The sequence below is a fragment of the Oculina patagonica genome, chromosome 8, assembly GCF_052425735.1.
Source record: "Oculina patagonica isolate OP01 chromosome 8, crgOcupat, whole genome shotgun sequence".
NCBI lineage: Eukaryota > Metazoa > Cnidaria > Anthozoa > Scleractinia > Oculinidae > Oculina > Oculina patagonica.
In genome coordinates, this window is record NC_135765.1 from 17,616,538 (window position 1) to 17,629,325 (window position 12,788).

Below are 12,788 nucleotides of genomic sequence, written 5' to 3' on the forward strand. Positions count from 1 at the left end.
GCTCTTTTCGAGCGCAGTTTTTGGGTTCCGAAAAGCGTTTCTCAAAGCGCACGATTTGCTCCCGATATTTTACAATTATCCTGCGAAATTGCGCGGCATATCGCCTGATACTTAGTAGCCGACGAGAAATCAGACGATATTCCGCAAGAACCTTTTTTGTTATTCAAAAGACTGTCAACGAAGCTCATTTTGTTGTCGAAATGTTCGCTAAAAAGGTAACAATATTATTTACAAGGCTAAAAAGGTATAAAACTTAAAAAGAAACCAAACGTTTTCGACTTGTTGTCATCATCAGGGTTAAAAGCCGACCGTGATTTACATCGTTTTTATACTCAAGTTATTCCCGAAGGGAACAACTGTTCAACATAGCAAATGACTTGTTTGTTCAAAGTTGGCGAGTATGAGCTCTAAAGGTTTAGATAATTCTGCTTTCTTTGTTAATGAGTTTAGATGGGATGGAAGTACAAATGGTTAAAGCATGCTTCATATTAGATTTTACCTGATTTGCAGCTTGTTTGCCCATGCAATGTAACCAAGCCGGAGGCGTCCAGTGCTGGTGCCAGGCCCCTTTCCATTTGGAATCGTACGCTTGTCTGCCTTGATATGAATTATAAAAGACGACCAAAACAAGACGACTTGTCCGTCTAGTTTTCACAATAGACGAACAAATTGTCAGACGACTTGTCCGTCTTCTAGTATGAAAACGGCCAATGTGTCAACACTTTTGTCACTTATTGTCTGAGTTGGAAAACGCAATAATATACAGTCGAACCCGAATAAAGCTGCCACCCATTAAGAAGCGACCCCCTATTAAGCGGCTAGTTATCAAATAATAAAACCCTCATTGCGCGAAAAAAGAAAACCTCCTCTATTAAGCGGCCGCGGTCACCTTTTGGCCGTCCCATTGAGTATCTGTCTATTGTTTTTACTTCTTTAAGCGGCCACCAAGAACTAATACACGTAGTTTTGACTTGTTTGCAACAACCCAATTACAGATAAGAGTCCGAAATGTAAAGCGACGACTGAAGAAAGTGCATTGTCCCTTTTAATCTCAAACTTTGCCAGGTGCTTTTTAACAATAAAACTGTCATTTTCCAGGCGAGTATCTTTGTAGCAGGCCCCGCTGAACGCTCTCAAACGAGAAAATTAATAATATGATGGAGTCAACGCGCTCAATTTTGTGGACTTGATACTGAAACCCCTTTGTCCATGTTTCCTAAAAGAAAATTGATATCATTTTAAACTTCAATAGATCGAAAAATACACTTAAACCACACAAAAATACAATATATTGAACCACACATTTATTGTGATTTGTAAAAAGAATCCTGTTGGAGCTAAAATAGGTAACGGATACAGTGGAACCTCGATTTTTTACGATCAACATTCTGTGTCCTCGAAAAGTAACAGTTGATTTGTATGGAGGAGAACCCCGATTAAAGACCATTAAACAATACTTAGTTCAACGATATATTTCAGGTATAACGATGGAAATCTAGCGACCCAAGCATAAAGTTTTCCCGTTACAACGATATAATTAAATATCTCATACCGCAAAAGAGCGACAAACACCTAGCAGTTGTATTTAGTCAGTTATAGTCATCCCGCTTTGTCCCGTAGGGCATAAGACTTACGTTTCTGTCAACAGCTGGTCATAGTAACGGCTCTCCCCTAAATTTCAGTTTGACCCTGCACAAAACACACACAACCCTTGGGTGTGGCTCGCTTCAAGCAAAGTGTTCGGTTCGTTGGTCTAAGAAGACTAATGAATACAGGATATAGACAAATCGGAGAAAAGAAATATATTACATTGGCTCACAAAACAATCCGGTTAACATTCAGATCCTAAAGAACTGGTTGAAGCCCCCCCCCCCCCCCCCCTTTACGTCCACTTGCTCCTAGGAGAAAAACCCTGGGCCAATAAACGTAAAATAGTACGTACGAGTAAACTGAAGATCTAAGGCCTTAGACACCGCCAAACACGACGACAAAGAATCTTTAACATAACCATCCTCAACGTGTCACTAGACCAGCGACCTCGCCGCTTAAAAAGACGATCTCGAACACCAGCATTGGCGGCAGCGGTGGCCCCGCCACTCATAAGGCTATGCGTACTTATAGCGGAAATCTCAGGCACAATGTCTCTAAATATCTGCTCATCATAGCAACAGGACAAATGGGTTTCTGTGATTGGCTCCTTCTTGGATGTGTGGAGGGCCAGTAAACACTGCGTACCAGCAAGAATGCTCTTCACCAAACAATGCTCCGCACGAGACGACCCGCCCCCAACTGATGAATCCAGGCAATGCTTTGAACCGCTGACTCCAGAGGAGACGCTGCTTTCGCCTTAGTCATCAAATGACGCAAATCAATCGCAAAGTGGAAATGAGATGCAGGAAAAGCTGTCAGGCCATGATCTAGTGCCGATGACTTTCATCTGTTATAGGCAGAGGAAGACTTGGACGAAGTACTAGGTTTCCAGCCAGCCAAAGCCACATCCGGGAGAGAATCCGCAAAAGAAGCATTTTCCTGGGGGAACAGCAGCATTTTCCTGGGGAACAGCAGCCCGAAGGCTCGCCCACATAGTAGAGTTGAAAACATGAAAGACCTTTTCTTCTCGCCAATATACCCAACTAATTACCGACATACCCAGCGGACATACCTAAACAATTATAGATACCGACGAGAGCATATTTTCCTGCTAATTCCACAGTCAAACACAGGAAAACACTGTTACTTATACTGCATCTAAGCCACCACTGCATCAACGCAATATGACTAGCTAGAGAGGGGAGAGGCTTACCTGACACGTTTATGTCTCATCCTTCCCTTTAAACGAAAGAAATATAACTGCTGTAAAAATAAACGTAAGTAATATCACTGTCTTTGGATTAAATTAAAATAAATCAACAACTGAACGGAGTCAATATTATCTCAGACGGATCTATAGATCAAGCCGGTTGGGTTTTACTTCTGGTCTGCCACTGTGGGTAACATATGGACATGAACCATTCTCTTTCGCTGGTTGTAGATGCTGCTTATGGGATGTAATATCTGGCGGTGCAGGTAGAATTGTGGTTTAATCTGGTTCCTCTCAAAGAAGCTCCTTATCCTGGACTACAGTCTGGTCTGCTGGCAAAGACGGACCTTCATTCAAACTAGCATGTCTTGGAGCTGGGCAAACTCTAGTATCACCCGTTGTGGCGATACTACCCTAGCTTTGGCTACATTAGCTGGCTAACATTCCATGTTATTTAAAGGCTGTTGAAGGCTGCATACGAACTTTGGTCGCAGGTTGAATTTCCTACAGCTCCTTGTCTGCATAACGGTCATGGTATTTTTTTATGCTTTTCTTTAGTCTCTCTCTCTAGATACCTGAAGATTTTTTGCTGTTTGTTGCCTGCAGATTGAAGCAAACTTTCTTCCATGGGCAACGTATTTCTAAGCGGACAAACTATGAGTGACAGAGCAAGAGAACGTTCAATTTCTGGTAATGGTGTTGTTCGATATACTAAACTTCTTAACAGTGTGAACTGCTATCTCCACTTCCCCATTACCCTTTGTGTAATGCAGTGACGTGGCGATGTGCTTACGGCCGTAGTCTTTGGCAAATTTCAAGAACTCTGCTGAACTGAGAACCATTATCAACTCCTTTATCACAGCACCACTTCTCAGACTCCTGTTTTATAAATTCAAAGAATTTGCAACGGTAGCACACAGAAAGTAAATAATGTTCTTCGCGAAATTCAAGTCGGTTCCTATCTTCTTCCAAGGAAGCGATGGTAGCACAGAATACTCCAATGGAACTGAGGGCTGTTTCTTGGCACACACGCTACAATAGGTGGCCATTTACTCAATTTCCACTGTCATTATATACCGGCCAAAATAGTACCTTCCCGGCTCTTGAGAACCTCAAAAACCATACCCTATCGGGCGGCACATACTTATATAGGCCACATATGGGAGTACCCCCCCCCCCCGGGGGGCGGAGCATCTCAGGCCTTATAATCTTTGGGATAGTAAGGCACGTTTCTTTGAAAAGCAACAACCACAACAACAGCGACTTCATTTTACCCCTTTTGTGAAGTTATTGTAACAGGCCGAAATAGAGAACAGAACCTTCACGAAAATACGCCCATTTTTTTTTCTTTTCCGACACACGACCTCTCGCCAAGAAATATGATTATAACACAGTTGTGATTTCGCAACAAGGCATACTCACGGCCACAACAAATAATATCTCGCATTCACTCGTCACACCATACCCCCTTACAAAAAAGCTAAACTAGAGCCCCCAAAATGTTACTCTATCCAGATTTAGAATAAACAGTCTGGTCTCCTTGGTGTTCCGTGCTATCTTTCCTGCGCTTTCTCGGCAATGGTGGTCGCCTATTCAAATTTCTTGGCAGCTGGCGTATACTTAGAGTTCCGCTGCTTAGTTGGTTTGTCATCCTTGGAAGCTGCGACGCCAGTGGATATTACATCTTGCCAGTCTTTCCCTCGATTAGCCAGTTAACAAAATTTTGTCCCTGGTACTTGTTTAGTCCTTCAACATGGACGCGCGTTGGTCCCAACCTAAGCCCTTTCTGGATTCTGTAGATCAAGTCATCTAGGCGAAAGGTTATCAGGTACAGTCACTCCCAGAGCCTCTGTAACTTAGGGGTCCTGCCTTTCTTGTGTCTAGGGATATGTAGCCAGACATGGTCCCACGCTTAAAGCCATGGTATAGGGCCTTGTGATCGTACTCACGCTTGTGCATTTCACTCCCTAACTTCAAATTCTCACGGGCAAACTTATGAATTCGTTACAATCGGACCTGCAGGCGACGGACATATTTGGTCACCATTTCCTTGCTCGGGAGGCCTAAACTGAAGGTCAATTGGAACGTCACATGAAGTAAAGGAAGTGGTTTTTGCCATTTTTACGACTCTTTGTAAATATACCCACAGCATTAACATCACAATGAGAACATTATTCTTCAGATCTGTTTTGTGCAAATGCTTTATGCAGTTTCTACTACGGTCAGCAAAACTAGCCCGTCCTAAATGAACGCTCGAATAACAATTATTATTTTGTTGGCGGCGTGTGCGTTGTAAGCAAGCGAGCGTGACGAAAAGAAAGGTTCACAACTCTCCGATTCCGCTAACTACCAATTTAAAATCTTCGAGTTAATTTAATCGCTCGCATACAACCAGATTGTGTCAGATTGCTTCCCCTGATAAACTGTAATTTCATTGGTTCTGATAGTACCTCAAACCGTTTTGGTGTGACAAACAAACATACTTCACTGACTGACTGCATCATCCATAGCGCCGACTAAAGAGTATTTTTGGGAAAGAAAAATAACTCAAAATTACTTCTGGCCCTTAAAGTAATGATTGCTATTTTTATCTGACTAACATCTAAATTTTGTTTACAGCTGAGTGAGTATCTTTTCATGCCACGCATGTCTTAGATTATAATGCACCAGGCCCACTTGAACATTGATGTACAGGTTTTCAGTAGTCCAATTTTGCATGTAGTTCGTCCTGCAGATAAATTAAATTAAAGGTGGATATTACTAGTTTGAAAATAAATCGTCAATCTCAATTCAAGATGATAGAAACCCTTTGTATAAAATGTGTGAGCTTAACACGTGCACGTCAGTGTATAATTAGCCGTGATCTACATGAAAAAAGAAATTGCTTTTTTTTTTGTTCCAGGAACTGCCACATACAGTGATATACAACTCGAAATTGACTGGCTACTTGTTATCAGTTGTTGATTTTGTTACCAGATTAGAATATTTCCTTTCCGTTCACATCTTTTTATACTGTTGGTAATGATAACATTGGTTAGGAATTTACAAGCAGTTACACACGTTGCACTTTTTCCTATGTTTGCAAATGCAAAAATGCAGGTTGAACTATACGTACATGTACTCTAAGTTAACATTTACGTTAATTTTGAATAATATATATGCATGTGCATAATTTACAGAGTGATTTGACCTTCATCACTTCCACTGATTCCCCCTAAATAACATCAGGGGGAAAATGAGAATAACCCTATTAGCGTTAGAAATTCATTTCTTTGCAGAAAGATTGCAGTTGTCGATACAGTTTCAGTTATTAATGGTTATCAATTATGGTTGGCACTGTCAGGATGAAATATCCTGGTCATTGTGGACATCAAGATGCCGGACTGAGTGAAGGCTTGACTCTATTTATCTTGAAACCACTTGCGCTGCTTTTTGTTTTATTTTAGTTCCAGCCGAGCTTCGTGATGTAAGTGGTGACAAGACTGTACATGAAGGCTCAAGCATTTATTTATCCTGTGAAGCTTATGGTTATCCAACTCCAAAAATCACCTGGACCAAAGTGCTGGAGGATGGTGACAGTAAAGTACTGCACCAGGGGTCCACTTGGATTGTTCCAAACATAAAACGAACTGCTTCTGGGACATACCGCTGTACAGCTTACAATGGATTTGGAAATCCAGATAGCCACGAACTTAAAGTGAATGTTATATGTAAGTACGTTTGCATTACATTAACTTGCATTTTTACATGTAGATGTGCTAAATGACCTTTGTATCTGTATAGTAGGTTCAATAACGCTTTTCAGCAAATCATACAAATTATCATTTGCAATTTATGTTAACTATATAAATTGAATTATACATTTAAACTACAAGACAATTAAATAATTAACTTAATTTGTGCAATTACCTTGTAACATTTAATTCATTCATAGGATTTATGCGACACGATTTCAAAAAATCACCAAATTAAAGTGACGTGCCCAGAAAGTGTCGAGAACATAACATGACACGAAAATAAAGTGGCCCACATTATGACAATAATCAAAAAAGAATTGTCGTAACTTTGAAGATGTGAATGGCAACGTTAAGCTGTCGGTTTTGAAACCAATTCATGCAACTTGGTTGGTAGAGATGTAACACTGTTTTACCAACGCACAGGTGATGGTTCATGTCTTAAAAGGATGGAAGAAAAGGGAATAAAGGGTTTAGTAACAGGAAGGGAAGTACCAGTATTACCACCTGTTCATCCATATCACAACATTTCTGCAAATGACTTGACAGACTTGTATATATGTTTCTAAAGGGCAACATTTTAAAATCACAATAGCTGTTATTGTAGTTGAGCCTGCGATAATGTATTTTTTTGTTAAGAAGGTATGCGAACGAGGCGAAAGAAGAAACACGTTGGTCAATACAATGCAGAATCACCCAGGAGGGAGGAGCAAACATTGCTTTCGTCACCATGTAATCGTGCGGGCAATGATCGTGGCCATCGTGACGTCACCATCAGCCGAACGCAGGAATTTTGAATGGCCGTGTAAACAATGACTTTGAAAAAGTTTTTGATCACATTAAAGAAATTGAAAGAAAACCATAAATATGTATATATGTTTAAAAATGAAATGTATTTCATAAAAGGAAAAACTGTAGGGTAAAAAAAAACACAAAATTTCGGGATCGATCAATTGAAAACCAGATGGAAAAGTAAGAAAATTTGTACTTTCGTAAGCGATATCTGCAGAACCAAACAAAGAGCAACACGGACAGAAAATATGACCTTAATATGGTTCAAAACTTCCGGTTGGTGATGAAAATGAATTATTCACATCCATATGAAAAATGATCAGTCGGTTAAAAAGGCATTTCTCTTGCACAATATAGATGCTCGAAATTTCATGACACCGCGTAATATGAGCTTCTATGGGAGAGCAACAAAGATGTGGTCGAAAATGATCATGATCCCTTTATAGAGAAACTTAAGTTGTCATGTCATGCACTGGGCTTCAAAATAAATGACGTGCCATAGAATTCCGGCGTTAAATTATCCAGAACTGGACCGTCAATTTTGTTCTCCGAGAGGTCAACCGGCTGACGCAGGCTACCGGCAAATCAAGTATCAAGCAATGCAAGCTTACATCAATTACCATTTTTTAACCTTATTCCGTATTATACACAAAGGACTAAACACAAAGTATATTAAACAAATGATATCTAGTTCCTGGAAAGAAGACCTGGAGTAATCTGATGATTTTCATTACAGTCGAAGCTCTCTTAACGGTCACTCTCGTAAGTGGACAGCTCTACTTACGGCCGTTTAGCTTTATTAGTATTTTTACATTCTCGTAAGCGAACATTCCCGTGAGCGGCCGCGGACACTTGACACACTTTCAGAGATTACGACTTAGACTTTTTCTTTGTTTTTAAGATCCCGTAAGCAGACACACCAAAGAAAAACCTTTTAACAACCTCTGTACCTTGTTTTAAGTCAATCAACTTTACATCACCGTTCGTCACAATGATTTTACACTACTTTTTGTTAAGGATGTTAACGTTGAATATGTTGATGTTGGTTGTAATTGTATTAGCGAAGCATACTATTACTAAAAATAGATTTCGCCGCCTGGCACCCCCCCGCATGAGTCGGACAACAATTTGAGGCTTTGTATGGAAAGGACGCATTCTTGAGGAGCTCCTGATGAGAAACGTTTGCACATTTAGCCACAAAAACTGCTGCTTTGGGATCTACTTTTCTTCTTTTCAGTGAGCTTAAATGGAAATGGATTTCTGCAAAAAAGTCGAGTCAAGTGGCTCCACTCTCTAAGTTGGGTAATATCTTTGAAACAAAAAGTAATGTTTTCTTCGCCATGTATCTTTTACTGAGTAGACTCCAATCAGGGGAGATTCGTAAAGGATAAGAACTGCAGGGAAGGTATTTTTTGTGGCAAGTAAAAAAGAAAGTGTAAGAAACATGAACACTAAGAGTAATGAGGAATGATGAAACTGAAAGATGGGCAGTAAAGGTCATCGTTTCCAGACAAAACGTGTCAGGGCAAAACAGCTTATAATTGCAAAAAATAAGTTCAAAAGGGCATCACAAGGCTGGAAAGATCAGTAGACGGTGGTCTCATTATAACCAAACTTTCTTTTTTTTTGTATACTGTCGGAATGGAGAAATAAATTGTACTTTTTAGTTTGCGGTTGTTCTGGGTCTTCGGCTCATTTTGGATTATGCAAAGGAACAGAAATTACCCATCACTCAAGATCCTTTTGTACATTCGCTCTGAGCTTATATATATGGCCAACAGGGACTCAGGATTCTGAGCGGTAATGCTAATTGGCTTTTACTTCTTTTTCCAAAAGTCTAACCTTGTTCATAGACTACGACCCTTTAAGAATATTATCATTTGCCTTTGGGGCTAATTTATCTGTGTGCAGTTGTCCAAGACCATCCAGTTCAAACAATGCAAGTTACTTATACCAGTTGTACGTTCGTCTTCCTCGAATCACCTCTTGTGTCTGGTTAAGGCCTACGAACGGCACATCTGATAATTCCCCACATTGCGCGCTTCGCCTGCCTTTCTTCATTTCCGTGTAGATCACACCAGTCCATCATGCACTCGGTATGTACCACCAAATTATGCAAATTCCTTAGTCTAGCTCGCAGGGCTCAAGGCCTCTAACGATTCTGGCCACAGCTTTCATTGCGGAGGAGCAACCTACGTCTTGCATTGTGGTGCCCTTATTGAACTCATCACTTTCCAAGGAGACTGTTTTTTAACAGCTGTGCTTCTGTGCTGATGTACATCGCTCAGCCATACCGTCTGACTGTGGCACAACTTATCATCCTCTTCCTGATCCCCCCCCCCCCCCTTCTCCACCATGTGTTTGTACTTCCTTCTTTATCTGGTGGTTTGGGCGGGCTGCATCGGGTTGGTGGGGGGCGGGGGGGGGGGGTAGTTTCGGTCTCGGCTCTTCTGCTTCCCCTTTTGATGCGGCTCTGCTTTTTGCGGCAAACAATAAAGTTGAATTGTATTTGTTATCTCTATATTTCCTTAATTATCTATGTTAGGTGTTTGATTCTATCTAATGGCATTATATAAATAACTCCAAATGGCTAATCGCTGACTATGCTGTGGACATGTGCGCTATACACATATCAGCAGGAGGGCATTTTGCGTGCGCATGCGTGCAACCGCTGTACAAAGACCGCGTGATCTTGGGAATAAAAATGGCGCGGAAGATTCAAACTTTGTTTTTTGTACTGTTTATCGTCACATAATTTAATAGAGACGTAAATTTCGCTAAGAAAAAGTGTTTTGTGTGTGGCAAGGCTCTTATAAAGCAGATTTTCTGGCCTGCTTCGGGATCGTTGTTGCAAATAATGGGAAAATATGTGGGACAGGTAGGAAAGCCTTCACCGACAAAAATCAAACAGGCCGTAAAAAGAGGAAACATTTATCCGTGTGCTGGAGTGTGATATATTAGGATCAAAACTTCACATCAAATCAATACAGGCAGAGTGCGAGCAATATTATAGCTTGTCGGGCGATTTTTTGCCTAAAGGGACGGCCACCAAAGAAAAGGGTTTTCCCTGAGGGGATCGACATGTTTGGGTGTTCTGCACATGATAATGCAGCTCACTGATGACTCTAAAGCAAAGCCAACTTGCCCTCGACTGGCAAACAGGGTTTCCTGGAACAAGAACTGCAGTTCTTTAAAACACATTTAGGCGACACAGAAGTAAAACAGCCGTTATAACAGAATGAACATCAAACTTAAAGAAATAAACGTTGAATGAAAAATTGAAAATAACATTGTTTATAGTTAAAAATTATTTCTTAAGACATTTTATACAGCAGTTATTTGAACGTTTCTGAAAAATATATATATCGCTTGTTCGTTTCATGCTATTTTTTGACTGGTGATCAAGGCTAGATTTTGATAAAGGAGCCAAAAATGTACTAATTAACATAGTAAAATGTAAACAAATAGTCTACCAGCAAAGAATTACCATAACACTTTAAAATTAAGACCGATCGCAGTAATTCTTTTCTTGTTCAACAGAATAATTGTGGTATCATCGAAATGTGAAGTTATTTTGACCAATGCTCACGTTTAAGGAAATAATCACAAACGATAGTTTTTCTGTTAGGATAAACCAGCGAGAACGTACGTTAAAGAAAGCTAAAAATTTCCACAATTGACCATTTTTTAACGCTACCTTCGCAGCATTAGACGATAGTTTAAGTACTTCAGGCTCCATATATCATCGGTAGACGCTGGAGATCAAGGCTAGATTTTGAGATTTTTGCATTGTGAGAACGACTAAATTGTAGTTTTATGACAAATCTGAACAAAATCATGACCACTCGCTCAAACCCGGGATACTTGATTATAACATCGTATAGTTAAAACTGCTGTTTTATACCTTAGTACTAAGTAGCCGTAGCGCTTTGTCCGTTTAGATCTTCCGGCCATTAAAAACATGGGCAAGGTATTTAGGTTCTCGACATTCGATCGCCATTTTGTCCACGTGCAATGTTTAATACACATAGCCAAAGTCGATCAGATAAACAGCACGCCGACACCAAACTTTGCTTGTTGTTGTCAGAAGATAAAGCAAGGACTCTTAGTATTGTATACAGCAAGTAAAACTTAAAACACGTTTCATTTTGAGCTAGAAATTAGGCCATAAATTGTGGAAAATATGTAAACAATCGATAGCAGAACTTCTCTGTCGTGCGCACTAGTCCATATCGACGCATGCGCACGCAAAATGCCCTCCTGCAACACATATCTTTAATATCAGTTTCAGTTCGCTTTTGTCTGTATTGTAGACGCTTTGTTTTTACCCACCCATTCCCACCGGTGGTTGCATCAGGTGGTGTGTGTGTGTGTGGGGGGGGGGGGGGGGGCTGTAGTTTTCTCTTTGTTCACACTGATGTTTTGTTAATTATAACCAAGCGTATAAACTCAACTTTTCTTGGTTTATTAACTGGTCTTTTCATTCACGCTGTTTGACGAGTTGATGTAAAAAATTACATAATTTGGCGACTAAAATTTTCCATTGGTGACTTAACCTTAATAGTAAGTCTCCAATTGGCCACTAAGGAGAAAAGCATTTAGCATTTATCCCTGAGCAGCCAACAGAATCACTAAGAATTGACTGACTGTAGCAGCACCCCCACCACCAATTCTGTATTATTTAGTTACTTGGCTAATTTATATTTATTTGTTTATAGCGGAGCTCGCAAGCGCCGAAGGCGCGCGCATGCGTAGCCCCATACCTTAGAATTTTTGGGAAACCATCGAGCCGGAAAATTTTGGTTGTCACGTGACCGTCCGACCGTACGCACGGAAAAGGACTGGGGATGAATTACTGTGGCAACCCGCGTTTTTTGGCGCGAAATCTCAGCGTTAAATTCTCTTGGCAAAGAAATTTTTCAAAACGACTCGGGCTATTGTCAAATTCTATTCAGCGAGTCTGAAGGTTAGAACTTGAGAAAAACGTATTTATTTCGGTCTCTTGTTATGTCAATGTCGACAAACGAGAGTGGAGGAAACTTAACTTCGAGGAGACAGGGTTTAAGCGAACTGCGACGGGAAAGAGAGCGAGAAATATCAAGAGAGAACAGACGAAAACGTAGCGAAGAACAGCGACAAAAAGAGCAAGAAAGGTGCCGACAGAACAGGCAAAGAAATAGCGAAGAACAGCGAGAAAGAGAACGACAAAGAGGACGGCAAAGAAGGCAAAGATGTAGGGAAGAACAACAGGAAAGGCAACGGAGACAAAACGAACAGTGTTTTGATGAAGGTGAGTACGAAACTGCAGTGTTACATTTATACCGTATTTTACTTGCTTAAAGCTTATGTTATTCCTTAGTTTTGCCACTAAAAAAATATTACTATTCGTTGAAATTCAGTTTTATAAATAGGAGCCTGAAAGTTTGATTCTGTGATAAAAATGTCTTCGAGACTGGAAAGCA

The 12,788-nt window shown here is 40.4% G+C and overlaps 2 protein-coding genes across 2 annotated transcripts in view; one reads left to right on the forward strand and one right to left on the reverse strand.

Moving 5' to 3' along the window:
* Positions 1–12,788, reverse strand: part of LOC144662800 (fibroblast growth factor receptor 1-A-like) — a 254,321-nt gene that overhangs the window by 172,955 nt on the left and 68,578 nt on the right. The gene's annotated exons all lie outside the window — the stretch shown is intronic.
* LOC144662810 (uncharacterized) overlaps positions 1–12,788 on the forward strand; it is a 38,421-nt gene that overhangs the window by 8,839 nt on the left and 16,794 nt on the right. Inside the window, exon 3 of the mRNA XM_078523756.1 lies at positions 6,247–6,510. Within this exon, the coding sequence (XP_078379882.1) occupies positions 6,247–6,510 (264 nt within the window). The remainder of the gene's footprint in view (positions 1–6,246; positions 6,511–12,788) is intronic.